Source organism: Mercenaria mercenaria, chromosome 5, assembly GCF_021730395.1.
Source record: "Mercenaria mercenaria strain notata chromosome 5, MADL_Memer_1, whole genome shotgun sequence".
In the NCBI taxonomy this organism is placed as follows: domain Eukaryota; kingdom Metazoa; phylum Mollusca; class Bivalvia; order Venerida; family Veneridae; genus Mercenaria; species Mercenaria mercenaria.
In genome coordinates, this window is record NC_069365.1 from 51,558,015 (window position 1) to 51,584,089 (window position 26,075).

The following is a 26,075-nucleotide window of genomic DNA, read 5'->3' on the forward strand; positions in this document are numbered from 1 at the left end:
CTAAAAATAGAAAAACCTAGTGACCTCTCTAGAGGACATATTTTTCAATGAATCTTCATGAAAGTTAGTCAGAATGTTCATCTTGATGATATCTAGGTCAAGTTCGAAACCGAGTCACGTGCCTTCAAAAACTAGGTCAGTAGGTCAAATAATAAAAAAACCTTGTGACCTCTCTAGAGGCCATATTTTTCACGGGATCTTTATGAAGTTTGGTCAGAATGTTCACCTTGATGACATCTAGGTCAAGTTCGAAACTGGGTCACGTGTGGTCAAAAACTAGGTCAGTAGGTCTAAAAATAGAAAAACCTTGTGACCTCCCTAGAGGCCAAATTTTTCAATGGATCTTCATGAAAATTGGTCAGAATGTTCATCTTGATGATATCTAGGCCATGTTCGAAAATGGGTCAAGTGCGGTCAAAAACTAGGTCAGTAGGTCTAAAAAAAGAAAAACCTTGTGACCTCCCTAGAGGCCATATTTTTAAATGGATATTCATGAAAATTAGTCAGAATGTTCATCTTGATGATATCTAGATAAGTTCGAAACTGGGTCACGTGCTTTTAAAAACTAGGTCAGTAGGTCTAAAAATAGAAAAACTTTGTGACCTCTCTAGAGGCCATATTTTTTAATGGATCTTCATGAAAATTGGTTAGAATGTTCACCTTGATGATATCTAGGTCAAGTATGAAACTGGGTCACGTGGGGTCCAAAATTAGGTCATTAGGTCTAAAAATAGAAAAACCTTGTGACCTCTCTAGAGGCCATATTTTTCCATGGATCTTCATGAAAATTGGTCTGATTGTTCACTTTGATGATATCTAGGTCAAGTTCGAAAGTGGGTCACATGCGGTCAAAAACTAGGTCATTAGGTCTAAAATTAGAAAAACCTTGTGACCTCTCTAGAGGCCATATTTTTCAATGGATCTTCATGAAAATTAGTCAGAATGTTCACCTTGATGATATCTTGGTCAAGTTCGAAAGTGGATGACGTGTGGTCAAAAACTAGGTCATTAGGTCTAAAAATAGAAAAACCTTGTGACCTCTCTAGAGTCCGTACTTTTCATGAGATCTTCATGAAAATTGTTGAGAATGTTCACCTTGATGGTATCTAGGTCAAGTTCGAAACTGGGTCAAGTGCCTTCAAAAACTAGGTCATTAGGTCAGATAATAGAAAAACCTTGTGACCTCTCTAGAGGCCATATTTTTCAATGGATCTTCATGAAACTTGGTCAGAATTTTTATCTCGATATCTAGGTCAAGTTCAAAATTGGGTCACATGAGCTCAAATACTAGGTCACTACGCAAATAATAGAAAAAAATGACGTCCTACTCAGTTCAAAACTGGGTCATGTGGGGACAGGTGAGCGATTCAGGACCATCATGGTCCTCTTGTTATATTTTCATACATGAGCATTATTGTGTTTTACATGCCATGCCTTTTTGTTTATATTACGTGTGTTAGAGATTCACCTGGAGGGGATTAATTTTATTTACACTGTCCCGTGTCTTTGGAACATGGTGGGGGTAAGAGTGAGGTTGGGTGCGCACCATAAACTGGTTTAAGCTCCCCAGTGGTGTTTTTGCCACTGACCGTTCCAAGGCGGTTCCCCACTGTGTTCCTTTGTTTGTTCGTTTTGTCCTCTTGTGTAGGCTTTGTGTGTGTAGGTGTGTGTTCCTTTGTTCATTTTGTCCTCATGTGTTGGCTTTGTGTGAGTGCACGTGTATGTGTGTGTGTTTGTGGTGTGCACGTCTGCGTGCTGTAGGTTTCGTTTTGGGGAGGCTGCATTTTGGTACGTGGCATTCCCTGTTTGGTATTTGTCTTTGTTTCGATTGAGCCTGTTCATGGACGGTAGTGGAAACACATGCTACCGTTCACGCCCACCAACCCCGAGCAGAACTCGACATTTACTCATGTTACAAGTACCAAAAGCAATTTAGAGACATCCACAGATGTGTTCATATGGTGGTGCACATGGAACCTTAAATGATTCACTGGTATAAGTCCTGTTGAAAGAGAAAATTATCGATACACAGTAGACATTCTACATTTTATCTGTTAACAGATTATTTTGAGACCACAAGCTAAATATATTTAAATCCTAAATTACATGATCGTGGAGTCAGAGACAGAGTGTGGTAAATGTTATCTAGCGGTAGTTTTATCCTCTTTTTAGGACATTAATAACTTTGGGTTAAACTTTAAGCCTAATTTAACATCCGCTTCCGGTTAAAAACTAATTTATTTTTGCAACTTTAAACTATGTTTTTGTACATTTTGCATACGTTCTGACGTGTTCATACAAAATATAATCATGGTTTTGATATTCACCGACACAACTAGTATATTGTCTGCAGAATTTGTGTCGATATTCTCAGCGGAAAAGCTTGCCCTTGCATTGGTCAGAATTGGTCAAGACACTGGTGTGGAATTTAGCCAGGCACAAAAGTCGTTTTCAATAATTGGCGATTGGAGCAAGGTTACTCAAGCCCATGCAAGCCTACAAGAGTGTTTTGAAAAGGAGCAGCGAGCAAAGGAAAACGAACAAAAGCATGAAAAGGAAGCGTCATATTTGAGCCAGAATCAAAATGTCTTGTCAAATGAAGGAAGACGTGGAAGAAAACCTGGGTGCACTGTGGCTAAATCTGCATATAATGTAGTTCCTGAACCCTATGTTCAGTACCATAATGATCAGGGTCTACCAGTAGCTGTAAAGTCACAAAAGAGGGAAAGAATCAATTCCAAAATTATTGATGATGTAGATAAAACTGGTAAGAAATCACTCAATGAATCCGGAACTTCAGATGTTGAAAACCATTATGATTACCAAGATAATGGGAAAAATGATAAAGATCTTCCAGTCATTAAGCCAGAACAAGAATGCAGTATTATTAACACTGATAATGAATATATTACTGTGAAGGAAGAGCTTGATGAAAATGCTGTATATTCATGTATGGATGATGATACAGATGTTGATGAACAATACTTAGATAATAGTGATGTGGAGAAAGTAAATCCTACAAGCTCAAAAGAACTTGATCCAGAGGTTAAAGTCAAAGTTGAAAAAATAACTTCCGATGATGAAAGAATAGACAACTCAAAATCAAGACGAAAATCAAAACCACAAAAGTATGTTCCACAGGTGCCTTTGCAAGAGGAAGATAAAGCTATAAAGAAAAACACCACAACGCAAAAAGCTAAAAAAAGCAAAGGAAGGCCAAGGCTAAAAGAAAATCAAACAGATGTAGGCAAAAAGAAAAGGAAAAAGAAGAAAAAGATGGCAAAAATTGAAGATGAAAATACTGAATTTAAATGTGACAAGTGTGAATATATTGGAAAGAAAAAAGAAAATTTAAGAGAACATACACAGCGCATGCACAGAAATAAATTTTCTTGTGAAACTTGCAAAAAACAGTTCGGTTTGCACAAAGATTTGTTGCGTCATACACGTCATGTTCACACAAATCCAGCATACCACTGTAAAATTTGTGATAAATTTTACAAATTTAGCAGGGCATACAAAGAACATATGTTAAGTCATGAGGAAAATTATGTAAAACCCCAGTTTGAATGTGAAATATGCCATAAAGTCTTTAGCACTAAATATGTACTAACAGCTCATGTGAAGTCTGAACATCTGGGTATGAAGAAGTCGTTCATGTGTCCAACTTGTGGAAGAAGTTTCACACAGAAAAATTCATACTTAATGCATGCAAATGTTCATGCAGGAATCAAACCGTATGTTTGTGATGTCTGTGGTAAGTTACGCAATTCAAACAGGTAGTTCATATTTATATTGTTTTTGGCTATACAAGTATGTACTAAGTGTGTACTTTAATTTTAAGTTTTTATAAACTTTATAAGAAAGTTGTTCTTATTGTCAAATAGGAAATTTGGGTCTAGTATACATGTACCTTTAAAAGTTAAAGATAAGTAAGAAAGATATATTATAACATGGAAAAATGTGTTGCGATTTCAGTGTTTGCAGAGCTCCAGATAAGCTGCGTATTTACGCAATCAAAATTGCAGAAAACCCAATTGAATTCATACTGTGTGCGTACTGAAATGCAATTAAAATTTCTTATACCTAGTTCATTAAAAATTGCTTGCGTATCACATTTTCCTTATTACTAGCACGGGTACGAGACTTTAATAACACTGGCAGTGTTCCAGCTAGCGCGGAATAGAAGGGCGCGGCGCCCTGCCCCTTTCTCAAAGCGCCCTGCCGTTTTTAATAGCGCCCTGTGCCCTTTTGAGTCCAGTAAATATATGGCTTTAGTGTAAAAAAGCCCCATGTGTCCTGTTTATTGTCCTCTCCCGCTGCAAGAGCTGCTTCCGTTATGCAATATACAACATCAATTTATTACACCTGTCACCAGTCTTCAAGGTCGCTTCCGTATACCACGTGACTGCCTTTTAGGTCCGCCCCACACGTCGATCAAACCAATTTAGTGGATCGCGGCAATTTCAAGGCATCATTTTGTTTTACATCTGTCAAGCTAGACGCCGCGAGGGGCGGACTGTGCACGTGCTACACTTCTGTCAACTTGCGAAGTCGATAATTAACTCAAAATATTTTCGGGATCTTTTTTGGGCATCACTTTCGTAATTAGTGTTAGTAGAGGCAATTAAAACTTTTGAATTAGCAGTCGTTATCTAGATGTAAGTATACTTATCTAAATAAGGTGAGACTTAGTCTTTGGAAATACGTCGGCGGCTTTTCGCAAATGTTACAAACAAATAACACCATTAAACTTTGAAACTATTTGAATGCACGTAAAGAACCCCAAACATTTTGTTGAACGCTATCGATTGATTCACAAAAGTTCATTCGAAGTCGTCTGCTGCAACATGGTTGTTCGTTCTTAAGAAAAAAAAAAGAAAGAAAAAGAACGGTAATGAACCACAAAAAATATATATACAAAACTGCAACAACCTCTTGTTTTTGTTTGTAACTTCTGAGGATACTTTTGGTCATCGATTGTGCACGCTTGCGAAAATTATCACTTAGTGGACACGTTATTATAATTTTGGCGGGAAAGAAGCATGTGCGTTTCATGACGGATATTGTGTTTGCGGAAGGGGTACTCCAGTCTCGCTTGTAGACGCTGCCACCAAAAACGTTTATTATGGATGCCGCCTTTTTATGCCCCCCGAAGGGAGGCATATAGTTTTTGAACCATCTGTCCGTCTGTCGGTCTGTCCGCAATTTTCGTGTCCGGTCCATATCTTTGTCATCCATGGATGGATTTTCAAATAACTTGGCATGAATGTGTACCACAGTAAGACGACGTGTCGCGCACAAGACCCAGGTCCGTAGCTCAAAGGTCAAGGTCACACTTAGACGTTAAAAGTCATTTTTCATGATAGTGCATTGATGGGCGTGTCCGGTCCATATCTTTGTCATCCATGGATGGATTTTCAAGTAACTACGCATAAATGTGTGGCACAGTAAGACGACATGTCGCGCGCAAGACCCAGGTCTGTAGCTGAAAGGTCAAGGTCACACTTAGACGTTAAAGGTAATGGGCGCATTCGGCATACTTACTCGAGCTAACCCGAGTCACTCTGGGTATAACTCAAGTATAACTCGTGTAACCCGGACGATAGTAGTTGTGTCACCCGAATTCTACCCCCCTCCTGAAGCTGGGAAAGTCGGGTGATCGTATCCGAATGCATTAACACTTTAAACAAGGCGTCTTTGGTACACTTGTAAAAGTTTGGGTGCAGTTACTATCAAGGCTTTATCTCAATAACCACAGAAGATATTGAATTGAAACTTTAAACAAGTCTTTGCGCTCATCAGACCTACCAAAATAATCAAGTTAGATAACTCTTGATCGAATATTATGTAAATTATGGGTCTCATTAATAGACATATTGCTTTGAAACCTATTTTTACTTTTTAAGGTCATTACCTTACCGCAGATGATCAAGTCCCATTACTCTTATATGTATTTTGACAAAAATATATCCCTTTTGGACTTAGAAAATGCAATTTAAAGTTTTACATGCAAGTTAGTATGTCCAAACTAATGCAGATGTTTGGTTAAAACTTCACACATTTCTTCCGGTCTGTAAAATAAGGTCATATCAACATATCACAAGCCTCATAACTCTTGTTTGAGTCAGACCCCTTTTTAGAGTTAAATTTTTGCATGCAAGATTTTTTAAACTAATGCAGATACTGGATTGAAACTTCACACATGTCTTCCATGTTGTAAAGGACATGTCATCAACTTCCATAACTCTTACTTGAACTTTGGCCAAGTTATGCCCCACTGTTTAAACTTAGAAAAAGCTGGTTAAAGTTTTGCATGCAAGGTACTATCTCGGCAACTAATGCAGATATTGGATTGAAACTTCCTTACATGTCTCCAGTGATGTTAAGGAAGGTCAAAGCATCAATTCCCATAACCTTAATTTTGGACAAGTTATGCCCTCTTTCTTGTGCACAGATATTGTTCTGTTTGCTTGCAAGTTGATATCTCCAAAACTAATGGGAGCATTGGGTTAACATTTCTCACATGTCTTCAGGGTTGTAAAGCCAGGTAAAAGCATCAAGTTTCATAACACTTACTTTAATTTTGGCAAAGTTATGTCCCTTTTTGTAGTAAGAAAATGACGGTTAAAATTTTACCATCAAGTTGCTCTTGTCTAAGGGCGGTACTAGGTTGTAAACTTCTTATATCTATTCAGGGGTTTAAAGCGAGATCATAGAATCAAGTCAAATAATCCTTGAATCATTATTTCAGTTCTAGAATCGAAAATCCTTCATATTGACAGTTGCCTTCGAATAGTGGAGCAAGCTGTCATTGTTCTTTTAAAACCTTTTACTTTCTTCTAAATGTAGAGTAACTTTGAAATGCTCTTTTTGGCATTCATGCCCCCATCTGTAAATACTGCTGAATAGGACAGTGGTTGAGAAATCTGCTTCTTACAGTAACAGCCTTGTCAAGCATATTTCGAGGGTTCTCGATCTGATTCTTAAAGCTTGTAAGTTTTCTTTCCAGGTTTTCTTTCCAGGTTCACATGGGACAACTTTTAGTCCATTTTAGAAAAAACATCTAGTCTTTAGAACACAAAATAAGTGATAAGGACAAATAATCCACTAAAGAAGCCACACATTGATGTTGAAGTTATAAGTAAAATATTCTACCTCCCTACTTGCCGACAAACCTTCTTTCAGTCAGAACAATAAAAAAAAACCGAAATAATTATACCAAACACCCTTTTAATTTGAAATGGTTCGGGGTAGTAGAGTCATGTGTAGACATAAGAGGATTAATATAAGTTGTAGCTCTTGCTTCAGAAATAATTTGAAGAATAAATTAACATAAAATAGAAATTTCTAGTCTGTTAAACAATATGGGCTGAACATTTTTTCCAAGTGTTACTTGATCCTAGAATCTGAAAAGTCGATTGATAATAATCCAGTCTGATTTTTCACTCTGACAGAGGTCGTACCAGTTCATCTGTCCTCATAATGGCCATCAAACATACCTATATTAGGTTCTTCACAAAAATCACTTATTGTATTGTCATTGAAAATGCAAACATTATGTAAGATACATGCAGCGGCAATGTAATCAACTAACAGCACTATATCACATACATAAAACATAAAGTCCACTAATTCAACATAATTTCTGATACTTTTGAGGGATACTGTCTTGTCTGATCAGCAGTTTATTTTGGAAAATTAAGTTATTATGCGTCAAAAGTAGCAACTCAGAAGCTTTTGAACTGTTAGCATATAGGTAACGTTCTCCATCATTTTCAGTTACTCGATAAAGCGTTCGGACTACAATTGTTACTCGTGTCACTAGGGTGATCTGGTCAGAGTTACACGGGCTTGTATGCCGAATGCGCCCAATATTTCATGATAGTGCATTGATGTGGGTGTCCGGTCCATATCTTTGTCATTCATGCATGGATTTTAAAATTATTGGGCATGAATATGTACCACAGTAAGACGATGTGTCGCGCGCAAGACCCAGGTCCGTAGCTCAAAAGTCAAGGTCACACTTAGACGTTAAAGGTCATATTTCATGATAGTGCAATGATGGGCATGTCCGGTCCATATCTTTGTCATTCATGCATGGATTTTAAAATAACTATGCATGAATGTGTGGCACAGTAAGACGACGTGTCGCGCGCAAGACCCAGGTCAGTAGGTCAAAGGTCCTAAACTCTAACATCGACCATAACTATTCATTCAAAGTGCCATCGGGGGCATGTGTCATCCTATGGAGACAGCTCTAATGTTTTATTCGATGTCGCCGTGCAAAATGCATCAATTTATCGGATGTTAATAGGAAAATAGCTAAGAATCTTGCATTTCACGTCTTGAAATACAGACGGTAAACAAAAATCCTGAACTGTGTATTATATTTTGGCGGGAAAATAAGACACGTGCGTTTCATGTCGTTGAATAATTCATCATTAAATGTGTGCATATTTTCCTCGTAACATATACGAATAGATTTCAACATTTAGAGGCTTATGTAAATTACTTTAAGTAAATTTTCTGAAATGTAGATTGTCTATGCACTTTATGGAAGGAAAGTTTTAGATCGACGTCCGGAGATTGGGAGTATGACCTTTTTAGGTGAATCCTTTTAATTAAACCACATTACCATGGATCCGTAGCCTCATCAGATATCACTCTCTCCCCCTACATTAAGTTCATCTGATAAAAAAAAAACAATGAACAAAATTAAATTATAAAAAAAAAAAAAACCCAAAAAACTAAACCCTATGGAATTGAAATACGTTTTATTGAAATACGTTTTACACCACCACACATCCTACCCAGACTGAGGTCCACCTCTCCCACATAAAATGTCAACAACAATTTAGAATTTTGATACCACGGAGGCTGCAAAAAACCCAGAGGTCCAGGACATATATTATGACAACAACCACACACACCATTGAAACTGTAGTTTCACTGACAGATTTATGTTTGTCCATGACATACAATGATTCCAGTCAAAACAGGATCACATAAAAGACAATAGTTCATGCTGAAAATGCATCTGAGACCTTCTGTAGCTTTCTATTTTTCACAATTTTTTGGGGGGAGATCCCCCAAACACACCCACACTCTCCCCCTACTCGTCGCTTCGCGACTCGCATGTGCCCTTTCGACCAGTAGCACCCTGCCCTTTTCAAATCCTGACTGGAACACTGACTAGACGACTGACTGGTTATACATTACCGCACAACAGGTTGCTATTTATCGGAAAAATCACAGGACCATTCAGTCTGCTGATCGGTGTGATTTGGACGCACAAACAAACAAATTAGTGGGATATTTTGCTGTTAAACAATGACAGTTATCTGTTTGTGACTATGTAGTGTCGCCAATACTGGACGACATCTTATGGGAGAACGCATATTGCGGTGAACACATCGTTCGGGATATTGTGGATGAATTGATCTCCGACTGCATTAAAAGTGAAAAAATAAAACAACAGTATGGAACAAAAGTATCTCAGAGTGCCATAAAAGTACTTTTATGTAGTTAGTCAATCCTGATTATTGATAATTGTATACCATGATACTGTAAGCATACACAATTTAATTTAAGCCACAAGATAAAATACTCAATTGTTTGTGCAAGATTGGTGAAATACCCAATTGGTTTTAGCAAATACCCAATAACTTCTGAAAAGGCTGGGTAATGATATCATTTTTACCCAATTCAGATTTCCAATACCCAGTTCAGACAAAAAGTGATGGGTAAATACCCAATTGCACCAAAAGCTTATCTGGAGCTCTGAGTGTTTGTGTCTTGTGACACTTGAAACATAAAAACTTGCAGTGTGATAGGTATATTTATATAAATTAAATTAAATATTTTTCCTTTATTTTTAGGCAAGGCCTTTTCATATGATAAATCGCTGAAAGAACACAAATACATGCATGATGATGAGAGAAGGTTTAGCTGTGATATCTGTGCTAAAACATTTAGACAGAAAACAAGTCTACTCATGCATATGAAAGTGCATAAAGATGCCAGAGACTACATCTGTACATCTTGCGGAAAAGGTAAATTTATGAAGAGTGGATCAAAGTTGCAAAGATAAATTTCCCATTGCTGCTGATATTTTTATTTTTTAAATATTTCCTTTAAAAGTCTTCTGTGACAGCTGTTGTTTCTTTTGAGTTGAAGCCTGGTTTGGGGGTGACGCTGCAGTTGTTTTATACCTGAACACCAGAAACATGGCTAGGGTGTGTGAGAGGTGTTGCACATTCATTACTTCTCATGAATAGACTCAATCAAACCGAGTCTGCTATTATTCTTCTTGGTTGCATTCTTTGCTTCCAAAGGATCTGTTTACAGATTTTATTCATATTTCAGTCTAGAGGCTCAATTTTCCCTTGTTTCAAAATGCAGTAGTTATGCCCTCTAAAGAAGAGTGGGTACATTGTTTTGCTCATTGTAGGTCTTTCTTTCAGTTTCAGAAGGCTTTGGCATACAATCATAAAACTTCATAGGACAGTTGCCAGTGGTCAGTAGATGGTGCATATTGTTTTAGGGATCATTAGGTTAAAGGTCAAGGTCACACTGACCATGAGACTGGAAACGATTTATGCTCAATAAATAAAGAACATATTGGTATACAGTTGTCAAACTTGATTCTGGTCAATAATAATAATAATAACAACTTAACTTATAGAGGCAACACAATTGGGCAAGCCCAGTCTTGTCTGTGAGCTTCTGGCAAAGGTACATAACTATAGTTACAAAACAGCATTGCAATAATGAATCACAAATAAAAACAACGGTTATGCAAAATATATGATGTAAAGGCACAAATCTATGACAATTACTAGATAGAATATTCCAGTAAAATCTAAGGAAGAAACAAGATTATGAGTTTTGTACTTCAACAGAAGCGACATTGTATTTGCGTTTAATAGATGACCTCTAGTGTTTTGAAGGTTAAATATCATAGTGACCTCTAGACTGAAATGGTTTCTCCGCAGTAAGTTCAGTTGAACTATATAGGACCATTGCATGGTGGTGGTCAGTAGTTGACCTATTATTTTGGATATCAGTAGGCCAGTTGCCAGTAGTCAGTAGATCTATGATTCATATTGTTTCAGGGATCAGTAGGTCAAAGGTAAAGGTCACAGTGACTTTGAGACTGGAAATATGTTTCTGCACAATAACTAAAGAATGCTTTGGTTTACAGTAATCTAATTTCATAGGATGTTTGCCTGTCATCGTAGATGACCCTATAGTTTTTGAGTTTTTGTAGGCCAATGGTCAAGGGTAAAGCACCCTTGAGACTGCAAATGGTTTCTGCTCAGTAACTTAAGAAAGCTTTAGCAAACAATTTTCAAATTTAATAAGATGATTTCCTGTGGTCAGTAGATGACTCCTACTGTTTGTTTTGGGGGCCAAAGGTCAAGGTTACAGTGACCTTGAGATTGGAAATTGTTTCTGCTCAATAACTAAAGAATGCTTTGGTCTACAGTCACCTAACTTTGTACATGTAGGATGATTGCCTGTAATCAGACTCAGTAGATGACTCCTATTGTTTAGGGTCAAAGGTCAAGGTTTCAGTGACCTTGAGACCATCTGAATAGAAAACTCTATGTTACAAAAGGTAAAGCCTTGAGTTTTATGAAAGCCAGCTTACACTATTTGGTAGAAGTTCTCAGGAAAGACAAATTTCAGGAACTGTGAACAAATGATGAAAAAACAAGACATAAGGATTATATTTGAAGAAAAATGTCACTGACTAGACAAGCAGATTATCTAAAGGAATCAATATGTTGAGAGTGTGATTTGATTTAAAATATGTGCAATCAAGAATACATGTGAATGTAGGGATACCACATGTTTTTTCATGCTATAACATCTGCAGAACCTGGAGGGATTGGTTGGTGCCCTAACATGCTCGGTACCAGTGCATCCCAAGGGATTCTGAAGTTACTATAACACGAAATGAACATGCGCTAACACTATTCTAGCATAAAATGTGTAAAAACCAGTAAATGAGTGTATTATTCCTCAACGTCATTAAATTTTCATGAAATGCGCGGGAATGGCGGCGTTGTATTATGACGTTGACGTCATTTTCTTTTGAATCATCCGTTTTTGGGTTGTAATATGTTTGCGCTTTGCCATGGAACATGCACGTGTTTTAACAGCATGTGATCATGAGAATCTCTCTGTTTGCACACATTTACTCTCCTGTTAAAACACCCCTGAAAAGTGACAAGAACAGCAGTTTTATGCTAGAATGTAAATTGATAGAAAAATAAGTCTTGTACTGTCTGTGAAACATTCCTTGCAAGTTTCATTTTATCATAAAGTAGTTAATCATTATCATAGTAGTATCTCTTAAAAGTAGGATGCTTAAATATCGATGTAAGGAATGGTATTAAATGGGTATCATTTACAGTGTATATTGAAATCAGCTGATGTTCCACTTTTTGCCATGTTTTAAAGTTATTGAAAGATTCGGGTTGCAAGATCTTAAAGAAAACTAGAGATTGTAGAAACTTAAATACAAATCAGAGATTACCTGTAGGATTCACCCAGAAGGTAGCTAAATATTTGTACATTTTTTTTCAGGATTCACCCAAAAGCAAGCTCTGTTACGTCACGAGCGTATCCACAGTGGTGATAAACCTTTCAAATGTGCTCTGTGTTCACGTTCTTTTAATGACTACTCAATTATTCGTCGCCATATGATGATGCACCATAAAAGAGACAAAGATCCGAAAACTTGGCGAGGGGATATTATATGCTCGTTAAAGAGAAAAACTGAATTTTACATAGAAGGAGGCCCTGGTTATAATGGTGGTGATAGATTGCCCACTGTTGAATCTGAGGCGGATGCTAGTTTGAAAGCAGTGGCTGACAGCGCTGTAGACATACCTGATAAACACTTAGAGGATGCGGAAGAAGCTGATTTGGCAGTTCGAAATGTTAATTCTTTAGGAAAATTATCAGATAATTCTGCAGCAATTTCTCAGCAAAATAGCGAGAGTTATGTGCCTTCGAATACAGATAGTCCAACAAATTTACCAGATTGTTCAGGAGTGGATAGACCTTATCACTCACAAGGGATGTCAGAAACATCAGATGCCATCAATAAAATGCAAGACTCGGACCCAACTGCTTCACCATCATTACCTATTAACTATAGTATGCCAACCAATTACCAGTCTAATGTACAGAATGTGCCAGTAACTTCAGTTCCGAGTACTGACAATGATGAAATTCAAAGACAGTACAATGATATGATTGATTCATATCGAATGCAAGGTCAACATAGGGATATTTTTATACAAAATTTGTCTTCCATGGCTCCACTGCCAGGTTTACCACAGAGCCATCAACTACCCCCAGTATCAGGGGAAGCAACACATGGGCAGCCACGCCCCAATCCCTGGGGTATTCCTGGCTACCCGCCTTATTACAGTCCAGCAAACTTTTCACATTACCAAGGTCCTCAAAGTTAGAAATATATTTAACATTGGGAACTTTTTTGTGAGTTTGTCAGTATGTTGTATTGAACAGGGACTCCAGCATAGATGGTTAAACAAATATGGCACAAACAATAAAAAAAATACAAATTGAAGAAGTTTTCTTGCATGCCAGACAGGATTTTCCTGGGGGTTTTTTTTGCCAGTACTGGAAAAACTCACCTTACCCCCTGGGGTGTAAGATGACTTGTGCTGTAATTTATGAATGAATGTGTATATTCATGGGCAACTATAAAAATTGTACTTAAAAGAAAAAAAGCATTCAGTTTATTTTTATTTCATCTATTATTTGAAGGGTACAGCATGCTAGAAAAAGTTTTTGTCACAGGTAGAAGCTGCGGATGGAAATATTTGGCTCTCAGGGTGTGTTTTGTGGTATTAGCAACTGGGCAGAAGCTTGTTCACGCCTAAACAGTTACTCTCGAGCCAGATATTTCAACCAACCAGTATAAGATTCTTATGACATACAGTGTGGCATATGATTTTTTAGCTGGACTATATGAAGAATAAGGAGGGCTGTTGTACACACGCTAGCGTCATCTTTACTGTTACTGTTTTATTTTAGGTAAAAGGTTTGTGGCAAGCTTCACATCTTCACTATTGCCTCTATTGTCATCAGACTAAACAAAATGATCTGCTTTGGTAAGGGGCATACATGGTAGTTTAAGTCAGGAACATGTATCTTGAAGTTCAAGGTCACTGTGGTTAAATGTTGTAATAGTGCTGGTTAAAGTTTTATGGCAAGATACTCAGTTTCTCTATATCTTTTTAAATTATACCTCTTTAATTATCAAATCTTACAGGTGTATTTTTGTAGAATTTGTTAAAAGTTTTATGCTATTTCCTTAGTAGAGTGATCCTTCTAACCCCCACTTCTAACCCCTTCTCTCTCTCCTACTACCCCACTGACCCCCTCTTCTAACCACTTCCCTCTTATTCTACTACCCCACTGACCCCCTCTTCTAACCCCTTCCCTCTATTCTACCCCCACTCCCCGACCCCCACCCCCCACACACACGCATTATACCCTACTACCCCACCTTTCAAAATTACACTTATTTAACTGATACGGCCCTTGTACCCACTTTTAAATGTTGTTTTTTTCTGTCCATTTCGCTCTCTTACTTTACATGTATATCATTAAAATATTAACGTCTTTGTAAACATTTTTGAATAGTCAAGGGTGCAGTCCTGTTGGCATGAAAGTGTATTAATGTCTCTGCTTTATTAGCCCACCATCATCAGATGGTGGGCTATTAAAATCACTCTGCGTCCGTGGTCCGTCCGTCCGTCATTCCGTCCGTCCGTCCGTCCGTCCGTCCGTTAACAATTTCTCGTTATCGCATCTCCTCAGAAACTACTGGGGGGATTTTGACCAAACTTTGTCAGAATGATGTATTGGTACCCTAGTTGTGTCCCCCTGAAAATCAGACTGGTTCAACAATTTATGAGTGAGTTATGGCCCTTTGTTTATTTCTATATTTTACATAGATTTATATAGGGAAAAACTTTGAAAACCTTCTTATCCAAAACCACAGAGCCTAGGGCTTTGATATTTGGTTTGAAGCATCATCTAGTGGTCCTCTACCAAGATGATACAAATTATTTCTCTGGGGTCAAATATGGCCCCGCCCTGGGGGTCACATAGTTTATAATGACTTATATAGGGAAAAACTTTGAATAACCCCTTGTCCAAAACCACAGGGCCTAGGGCTTTGATATTTTGTTTGTGACATCATCTAGTGGTCTTCAACTAAGATTATTCATATTATACCCCTAGGGTCAAATATGGCCCCGCCCTGGGGGTCATATGATTTATATAGACTTATATAAGGAAAAACTTTGAAAATCTTCTTGTCGAAACCACAAAGCCTAAGGCTTTGATACTTGCAATGTAGCATCAGCTAGTGGTTCTCTACCAAGTTTGTTCAAATTATCGCCCTAGGGTCAAAAATGGCCCCGCCCCAGGGGTCACATGGTTCATATAGACTTATATAGGGAAAAGCTTTTAAAATGTTCTTGTCAATAACTACAACATTTAAATTTGGACCACATGTATATTTTTGAGTGGCAAGATGACCCTTGACATGAGTTGACCTTGATTTTGACCTAGTGACCTACTTTCACATTTCTGTAGCTACAGCCTTCAAATTTGGACCACATCTATATTTTTGAGTGGCAAGATGAACCTTGACATGAGTTGACCTTGATTCAAATTTGGACCATATGCATAGTTCCGTGTTTCAAAATGAAATTTGACATTGATTTTGACCTAGTGACCTACTTTCACATTTCTCAAGCTACAGCCTTCAAATTTGGACCACATGCATAGTTTTGTGTACCGAAAAAACCTTGACCTTCACATTGACCTAGTGACCTACTTTCACATTTTTAAGGTACAGGCTTCAAATTTGGACCACATGCATAGTTTTGTATTCCGAAATAAAATTTGACCTTGATTTTGACCTAGTGACCTACTTTTACATTTCTCAAGCTACAGCCTTCAAATTTGGACCACTTGCATAGTTTTGTGTACCGAAATGAACTTTGACCTTTACATTGACCTAGTGACCTACTTTCACATTTTTAAGGTACAGGCTTCAAATTTGGACCACATGCATAGTTTTGTATTCCGAAATAGAATTTGACCTTGATTTTGACCTAGTGACCTACTTTTACATTTCTCAAGCTATAACCTTCAAATTTGGACCACATGCATAGTTTTGTATACAGAAATGAACTTTGACCTTTACATTGACCTAGTGACCTACTTTCACATTTTTTAAGGTACAGGCTTCAAATTTGGACCACATGCATAGTTTTGTATTCCGAAATAGAATTTGACCTTGATTTTGACCTAGTGACCTACTTTTACATTTCACAAGCTACAGCCTTCAAATTTGGACCACTTGCATAGTTTTGTGTACCGAAATGAACTTTGACCTTAAGATTGACCTAGTGACCTACTTTCACATTTCTGTAGCTATAGGCTTCAAATTTAGACCACATGCATAGGATTGTGTACCGAAACAAACTTTGACCTTGACATTGACCTAGTGACATACTTTCACATTTCTCAAGCTACAGCTTTCGAATTTGGACCACATGCACAGTGTTGTGTACAGAAATGAAATTTGACCTTGAGGTAGTCAGTAAGTCTTGAAATTTGGAACACTCAAAAATGGCACATTGGTGGGCGCCAAGATCACTCTGTGATCTCTTGTTTTTAAATTGTCATATAAAAATGGCATTTACTCAGTTGCTGCAATCTTAAAAACTTGACTGTTTATAGCTTTAAAGTATTTTGTTCTTCCCAGTTACTAAAATTTTATAATCGGGCTTCATGTTATTATGTGAAATATCACAGTTTGTTATTGGTTTTTTATTGTGAATTTTTAAGATAGTTTTATAAAAGATCTTAGTCGTATGTAAAAATAATGTACATCAAGGTATTTGATGACTGCCTTATAATTATCTCTGGTGGCTAGCTACAGTTACAAGTTCATTCTGGCTGTCCTTCCATCTCCAGTTTGTATATTAAACTATATACTGTTACATTTCAAGATGAATTTTGACCCCTGAGTGTCTTGGTTCCTTTAATATTACATAAACTTTAACCCGTTATGGGCATTTTGCTCAGAAAATAAATGGAATCAGTGTCTAAACAGTAACAGGTACATGTATTTTGGTCATAGGACTTTCACAGTCTGAAAGAGAACCGAGAAATCTAAATAAAGTTTTTAGGGATAACTCTGCCATTTACTGCTACTTCATGGTGGAAGTGGCTCATATTTCTTTCATGATGGTTTTAAAAGGAGACCATATAATTACTAATTTTATGTGTATTTATGTTATGTGTGATTGATCTGAGTTTTAAAGCATGGCAGTCTGTACCTGTATCACTAATGGGCCTTTAATTAGTGAAATATTACTGAAAAATTTGAGAACAATCTGGTTATAAATTTTAGCTGATTTTTTACTTGACGGAAGATTGCTTTAAAACATTTACATGACAACATACTTATAAATTCAAAAATATTTTGAGTGATAATTAACTTTTGCTTATTCAGCATTTTTTAAAAAAATATTCCTGATGAAAATGCAGATTTTAATTTCAATCTGATTTCAAGAATAAACCTTGCATTATTACTGAAAAATCAGGAATATTTGTTGGGGACTAATTTTCATGAACTTTATGGTTCAGTCAATCCAAGAAGTTAAATCCCAATGAACAAATAAAATTGCCAGTCATTTTATATGCAAATGTCAAAATCTTATATCCCCACGAGGTAACCACTTTTGCCAAAACCACAAAAACTATGTGCCCATGAAATTTAATTATTTCAAAGTGTTCTGTTTCCATAATTAGCGAAATTTTTGTTACATGAAGACACCTGTTGATAGATACTAGTATGTAGATTTGCATGAAAAAACAAATTTTTATATTTTTACTTTGATTTCGTTATATTCAAGTTTAAGTCTGGTATATAGTACATGGATTGTTCTTGTCTATCTTCATGTTTCTCTTAATGAAACAGTATTATAAATACGTTTGTTTAGGGATACAGTCATGATTTGGTTTGGTTTTCTTTGCCGAGATTGTATAGATTCAAGTCACAAAAGATCAGCTTTTTTCTCATGCCTAGCTACTTAAGAGTACATATTTTGCTTTATTATTTTAAGATTTTTGACACAAACTGGAAATACCAGTTTTTTTCACCTAAAGATCACCAACAGAAACCACATGCTGTTTAAACATTAATACTGCTGGAGAACTAATTTTTGTGGTTGAGTCAATACGCGAAATTTAAGTGCAGTAGTAATGTTTTGATTTTATATTTAGTTGTCAAAATCCATGCATTTATACCCTTTTGGCCAAAACCACATTTTTTTTGCCATGGAATTGAATGATGTCACTGTATTATTTTTTGTGACTTTATGAGAATGAAAACTTCAGAATTGTGCAATATGTTCAAAGTCTTACCAGTTATAAAATATATGGGTTTTTTATGTTTTACTGTATAAATGAGTGTGAGTCTGCCTGTCTGTCTGTCTGTAAAGATAGCCTGGTAACTGTTGGTTTAAGATTTTCTGCTGTATTAGACTAATTGAGTCTAGGCTACATGTATGTTAATTTATATTCAAATAGATATTTAGGTTCAAATGTGTCATTTTTGTTTCATTTCATAGATAAAATAATATATGGCTCATTTTAACTGGCTAAATTTAAGATATGTTATTTGCTCTCTATTTTTTAACTGGGTTTGCTTCTTTCGATATTTGTTACTTTTACTAAGCTGTCAAATACTAGGGAGTTTTGTACAACTTGAAAATTTAGAAATAATTAACTAGTAGGTTTTAAGAAAGATGTAAATCTGACAAAAGTACAGTAATTCCCTACAAGTAAATGACAAATTCTCCACATGCAGTTGAAATTTCAAAAAATAATGAAGTTTTTAGCTCATCTGATTTTTTGAAAAAAAAATATAGCTCATCTGATTTTTTGAAAAAAAAATGATGAGTTATTGTCATCACTTGAGCGGTTGTTGGCGTCGGCGTCTGCGTCGGCGTTGCCTGGTTAAGTTTTATGTTTAGGTCAGCTTTTCTCCTAAACTATCAAAGCTATTGCTTTGAAACTTGGAATACTTGTTCACCATCATAAGCTGACCCTGTATAGCAAGAAACATAACTCCATCTTGCTTTTTGCAAGATTTATGGCCCCTTTTGTACTTAGAAAATATCAGATTTCTTGGTTAAGTTTTATGTTTAGGTCAACTTTTCTCCTAAACTATCAAAACTATTGCTTTGAAACTTGGAATACTTGTTCACCATCATAAGCAGACCCTGTACATCAAGAAACATAACTCCATCTTGCTTTTTGCAAGAATTATTGCCCCTTTTGGACTTAGAAAATCAGTTTTCTTGGTTAACTTTTATGTTTAGGTCAGCTTTTATCCTAAACTATCAAAGCTATTCGTTTAAAACTTGCAACACTTGTTCACCATCATAAGCTGACCCTGTACAGCAAGAAACATAACTCCATCCTGCTTTTTTGCAAGATTTATGGCCCCTTTTGGACTTAGAAAATATCAGATTTCTTGGTTAAGTTTTATGTTTAGGTCAACTTTTTCTCTTAAACTATCAAAGCTATTGCTTTAAAACTTGCAACACTTGTTCACCATCATAAGCTGACTCTGTACAGCAAGCAACATAACTCCATCCTGCGTTTTGCAATAATTATTGCCCCTTTTGGACTTAGAAAAATCATTTTCTTGGTTGAATATTATGTTTAAGTCAACTTTTCTCATAAACTATCAAAGCTATTGCTTTAAAACTTGCAACAGTTTTTCACCATCATAAGTGGACACTGTACATCAAGAAACATAACTCTATCCTGCTTTTTGCAAGAGTGATGGCCCTTTTTAGACTTAGAAAATCATGGGTAGGACAATATTTCTATCATACAAAAAAAATCAGATGAGCGTCAGCACCCGCAAGGCGGTGCTCTTGTTTTTTCTTCTCTCTGTGGACAAATTTAGACATGTTCCCACATTCCAGAATCTATATATTGTATTATAATAGCAGTAAGATAAAAGATTTATTGATTGATTATTTTGCTAGACACTATAACAGAACGTCTTCAAGTTATGATAGTTTTAAATTCTTCGTAATTGTGTTTATAAAATATCATGTAGGTTATAAAGCCCAGTAGAGTGGTCTCAAAGTCTTACATTTTGCATTTCTCATCAGAATGATTATAAATAAAACCAGCCTTTCATTCTTAAAACTATTTGAAATGTAATACGCTATATAAGAAGTTGTATTTAAAAATTATATGTACAGTTCTGCATGTGTTCACAAGTTTTGAAATTGTAAGTTTTCTCTTTTTAGCTCGTCTGATTTTTTAAAAAAAAAATGAGTTATTGTCATCACTTGATTGGCATTGCCTGGTTAAGTTATATGTTTAGGTCAGCTTTTCTCCTAAACTATCAAAGGTATTGCTTTGAAACTTGCAACACTTGTTCACCATCAATAGCTGACCCTGTACAGCAAGAAACATAACTCCATCCTGCTTTTTGCAAGAATTATGGCCCCTTTTGGACTTAGAAAATATCAGATTTCTTGGTTAAGTTTTATGTTTAGGTCAACTTTTCTCCTAAACTATCAAGGCTATTGCTTTGAAACTTGCAGCAGTTGTTCACCATCATAAGCTGACCCTGTACATTAAGAAACATAACTTTATCCTGCTTTTTGCAAGAATTATTGCCCCTTTTGGACTTAGAAAATCAGAGTTTTTGGTTAAGTTTTATGTTTAGGTCAGCTTTTCTCATAAACTATCAAAGCTATTGCTTAAGTTTTATGTTTAGGTCAGCTTTTCTCATAAACTATCAAAGCTATTGCTTTAAACCTTGCAACACTTGTTCACCATCAATAGCTGACCCTGTACAGCAAGAAACATAACTCCATCCTGCTTTTTTGCAAGAATTATGGCCCCTTTTGGACTTAGAAAATATCAGATTTATTGGTTAAGTTTTTTTGTTTAGGTAAACTTTTCTTCTAAACTATCAAAGCTATTGCTTTGAAACTTTCAACAGTTGTTCACCATCATAAGCTGACTCTGTACATCAAGAAACATAACTCCATCCTGCTTTTTGCAAGAATTATGGCCCTTTTTGGACTTAGAAAATAATGGGTAGGACAATTTTTCTATAATACAAAAAAAATCAGACGAGCGTCAGCACCCGCAATGTGGTGCTCTTGTTTTTACCGGACAATAGGTGGGCTTGATTAATTCCAAACTGGGCTTACCTTACCACATGATCGGTATACCAATATGCACAGTGATGTTTCGATTAGGCTATTCAGTATATGCTGCAGTTTTACAGAATTTATGCATGCACAACTAACCTGACTGAAACAAAGTGCAAATAGGTTGACATTGGTGTACCAGGTGAAATCTATGTATACAGTCGTACCCACCTAATTTTGATTAGACTGATACTTGACAGTTTTCAGAATCGTATAGGAAATTTGCTGTACATTGGCTATTCATTTATCTTTATGAAGTATTATTAATGCAGTGGTAAATTAATTATTCTTTTAAGATACTTTTTACTATCAAGGAGGTGTGTGGGAATATAATTTTGAAAAATCAAAAGTAAATTGAATCATGCGAACAAATTTTCTTGGTTTAATAATACGTATGGGCATACTGACTTGATTTATTATGCCCCCCTTCGAAAAAGGAGGGGTATATTGTTTTGCAGATGTCGGTCGGTAGGTCGGTCGGTCGGAATGTAGACCAATGTAGTTGATAGGGAGGTTGGTAATGACCAGCAGATGACCCCTATTGATTTTGAAGTCAGTATATTAAAGGTCAAGGTCACAATGACCCTGCACAGTAAAACGGTTTCCGGATGATAACTCAAGAACGCTTAGGCCTAGTTTCACGAAAGTTGATAGGGAGGTTGGTCATCACCAGCAGATGACCCCTATTGATTTTGAGGTCAGTATGTCAAAGGTCAAGGTCACAGTGACCAGGAACAGTAAAGTGGTTTCCAGGCAATAACTCTAGAACACTTGGGCCTAGTGTCAGGAAAATTGATAGTTAGATTGGCCATGACCAGCAAATGACCCCTATTGATTTTGAGGTCATTAGGTCAGAGGTCAAGGTCACATTGGCCAGGAACAGTTAAAACGGTTTCTGATCTTCTTGTCCAAAACCATAGGGCCTAGGGCTTTGATATTTGGTTTGTAGCAAAATCTAGTGGTCCTCTACCAAGATTGTTCAGATTATTTCCCTGGGGTCAAATATGGCCCCTGCCGGGGGGTCACATGGTTTATATAGACTTACATAGGAAAAAACTTTGAAAAACCTCTTGTACAAAACCACAGGGCCTAGGGCTTTGATATTTTGTATATGACATCATCTAGTGGTCCTCTACTAAGATTGTTCAAATTATTCCCCTAGGGTCAAATATGGCTCCGCCCTGGGGGTCACATGGTTTACATAGACTTATATTGGAAAAAAGTTTGAAAATCTTCTTGTCCAAACCACAAAGACTATGGCTTTGATATTCTGTAATGTAGCATCATTTAGTGGTTCTCTACCAAGTCTGTTCAAATTATCCCTCTAGGGTCAAATATGGTCCCGCCCCAGGGGTCATATGGTTCATATAGACTTATATAGGGAAAAACTTAGAACCTTCATGTCCATAAATTGCATCATTCAAATTTGGACCATATGACATTGTATAGTTTTGAGTGGCAAGATGAACCTTGACACGAGTTGACCTTGATCTTGACCTAGTGACCTACTTTCACATTTATGTAGCTACAGCCTTCAAATTTGGACCACATGCATAGGTTTGTGTACCGAAAAAAACTTTGACCTTGTTATTGACCTAGTGACCTACTTTCACATTTTTGAAGTTACAGGCTTCAGATTTGGACCACATGCATAGTTTTGTGTTCCGAAATAAAATTTGACCTTGATTTTGACCTAGTGACCTACTTTCACATTTCTGAAGGTACAGGCTTCAAATTTGGACCACTTGCATAGTTTTATGTTCCGAAATAAAATTTGACCTTGATTTTGACCTAGTGACCTACTTTCACATTTCTCAAGCTACAGCCTTCAAATTTGAACCACATGCATAGTTTTGTGTACCGGAATGAACTTTGATCTTGAGATTGACATAGTGACCTGCTTTCACATTTCTGAAGCTACAGGCTTCAAATTTGGACTGCATGCATATTTTTGTGTTCTGAATTGAAATTTGACATTGATTTTTACCTGTTACCTATTTCTCAAGCTACAGCCTTCAAATTTGAAGCACATGCATATTTCTGTCAACCGAAATGAACTTTGACCTTGAAATTGATCTAGTGACCTACTTTCAACTTTCTCAAGCCACAGCTTTCAAATTTGGACCACATACACATTGTTTTGTACCGAAATGAAATTGGACATTGATTTTGACCTTGAGCTGGTCTTGAAATTTGAAACATTCAAAAATGGCTCAATGGATGGCGCCAAGATCACTCTGTAATCTCTTGTTAGGTTAATAGGTTAAAGGTCAAGGTCAGATTAAACCAGAATGGTAGAACTTTTGTTTACAGTGAGCATATAATTTCTGTTCCTTGTGCAATTACTGAATGCATCAAGGGGGGCATTTCGTGTTCGACGAGCTCTTGTTTGTAATTTTATTTTGCCTCACCCAAAAAATTTCCCACAGATGTACCTGTTTTGACCCTATTGAAAAATTATTTATATTTATATTCAGTTTTTGTAAAAAAAAAACATGGCCTCCAGAGCTTAAACTAGAAGAATCTTACTAGAAGAATCTTCCAACAACCTACAGCTGGTCTAATTTTTAGAAATAGTTCCACAGGAATGTTGCTGTTGTGACCCTCTCCCAAGATTGTTTAAATTATTCCAGCTTGTCAAAAAAGATAGCTGCCAGGGATCATGGCCTCTTTTTCCCCTGTATGTGTATTATAAGGGACAAATATACAAGTCTTCTTTTCAGAAAATGTGGGCCTAATTTCAAAACAGTTTCACACAAGAGACCTTATAACAAGGTTTGTCGTTGAGAAACATGCCGTCAATAGCATGTAGACACTTAGCCTATATGTTTATAGTGGAAACTTCAGAAGTATTGTTTACAGAAGCTATTGGTCCAATTTTAGAATAATTTACTCTGTCTGATTCATAAAAAACTTGGATGCAAGAGCAAAAAATAGAAAAATCAGTTGGTACAATTATAAAAATACATAATTAATGTCCATTGGGTGACCCAAATTTTTTGGATTTGAAAAAATGTTTTTAGTGGGAAAGATTCATAACAGAGACTGCAGGCCCAAATCTTTTTACAGGAATGTTTTATGGGTGACCCTTTAACAAAAATTTACAGATTATTCTGATTTGCCAAAATCATGACTGCCAGACATGGCCCTGTATGTATATAGTTGGAAATTTAAGAATTCTTTTTGTCAAAAGCTGTTCATGCCATTTTAAAATAATGTCACAGAATGTTCTTTGGGTGACGCTCTCTGAAGAATGTTCATAATTATTTTGATTTGTCATAAAACATTGCAAAGTTGGTCTCCATTTTTACCTCATCTGATTTTTTGAAAAAAAATGATGAGTTATTGTCATCACTTGAGCGGTTGTCGGCGTCGGCGTCGGCGTTGCCTGGTTAAGTTTTATGTTTAGGTCAGCTTTTCTCCTAAACTATCAAAGCTATTGCTTTGAAACTTGGAATACTTGTTCACCATCATAAGCTGACCCTGTATAGCAAGAAACATAACTCCATCTTGCTTTTTGCAAGATTTATGGCCCCTTTTGTACTTAGAAAATATCAGATTTCTTGGTTAAGTTTTATGTTTAGGTCAACTTTTCTCCTAAACTATCAAAGCTTTTGCTTTGAAACTTGGAATACTTGTTCACCATCATAAGCAGACCCTGTACATCAAGAAACATAACTCCATCTTGCTTTTTGCAAGAATTATTGCCCCTTTTGGACTTAGAAAATCAGTTTTCTTGGTTAAGTTTTATGTTTAGGTCAGCTTTTATCCTAAACTATCAAAGCTATTCCTTTAAAACTTGCAACACTTGTTCACCATCATAAGCTGACCCTGTACAGCAAGAAACATAACTCCATCCTGCTTTTTGCAAGATTTATGGCCCCTTTTGGACTTAGAAAATATCAGATTTCTTGGTTAAGTTTTATGTTTAGGTCAACTTTTTCTCTTAAACTATCAAAGCTATTGCTTTAAAACTTGCAACTCTTGTTCACCATCATAAGCTGACCCTGTACAGCAAGCAACATAACTCCATCCTGCTTTTTGCAATAATTATTGCCCCTTTTGGACTTAGAAAAATCATTTTCTTGGTTGAATATTATGTTTAAGTCAACTTTTCTCATAAACTATCAAAGCTATTGCTTTAAAACTTGCAACAGTTTTTGACCATCATAAGTGGACACTGTAAATCAAGAAACATAACTCTGTCCTGCTTTTTGCAAGAGTGATGGCCCTTTTTAGACTTAGAAAATCATGGGTAGGACAATATTTCTATTATACAAAAAAAATCAGATGAGCGTCAGCACCCGCAAGGCGGTGCTCTTGTTGTATATGGCTCAATGGAAAACTTTGAAGATCTCTAAATCTCACCAGCTTTCAAAATTATCTAATATTTCCTGTTAAATTGGTTTGAGTTGTGAAACAATGGTGATCGATACAGGGTCTACATATCTTGTAATTTTGAGTAATACTTATTGCAGTTTTCAGAGATAGGACCAGTTTGTACAGCTGAAAGTGCATTCAAATCTTTATAAAAATGTTTTATGAACTTAAATTTATTTGGCACAAAACTGTAGTTGACTGTTTTAAGCATAAAATTGCTAGTTTGTGTGTAATGAAAAATTGGCTGTCTAAAATAATTCTTTAATAAATGTACATGTACACAAATGTATATATATCTTGGAATAATTAGTAGCATATTTAGATCCCTATATTATGTAGACAATAAAAAAAAAATAGAAATTGTCATTCAAA

At 36.2% G+C, this 26,075-nt stretch overlaps 1 protein-coding gene across 1 annotated transcript; it reads left to right on the plus strand.

Annotated features, from left to right (window-relative positions):
• The first annotated feature begins 2,207 nt into the window (after positions 1-2,207).
• Positions 2,208-26,075, plus strand: LOC123557197 (zinc finger protein 652-like). Its single transcript, XM_045348511.2, has 3 exons — positions 2,208-3,757; positions 9,882-10,055; positions 12,598-26,075. The coding sequence occupies exons 1-3, from the start codon at positions 2,311-2,313 to the stop codon at positions 13,488-13,490; spliced, it is 2,514 nt and encodes an 837-aa protein (XP_045204446.2). The 5' UTR covers positions 2,208-2,310; the 3' UTR covers positions 13,491-26,075.

What these genes read in the sequence shown, in the direction of transcription:
- LOC123557197 (XM_045348511.2), top strand. Translation starts at nt 2,311, where the DNA reads ATGGTTTTGATATTCACCGACACAACTAGTATATTGTCTGCAGAATTT. An exon ending in GTATGTTTGTGATGTCTGTG is followed by an intron (nt 3,758 to 9,881) that starts GTAAGTTACGCA and finishes CTTTATTTTTAG; the next exon opens with GCAAGGCCTTTTCATATGAT. An exon ending in CTGTACATCTTGCGGAAAAG is followed by an intron (nt 10,056 to 12,597) that starts GTAAATTTATGA and finishes ATTTTTTTTCAG; the next exon opens with GATTCACCCAAAAGCAAGCT.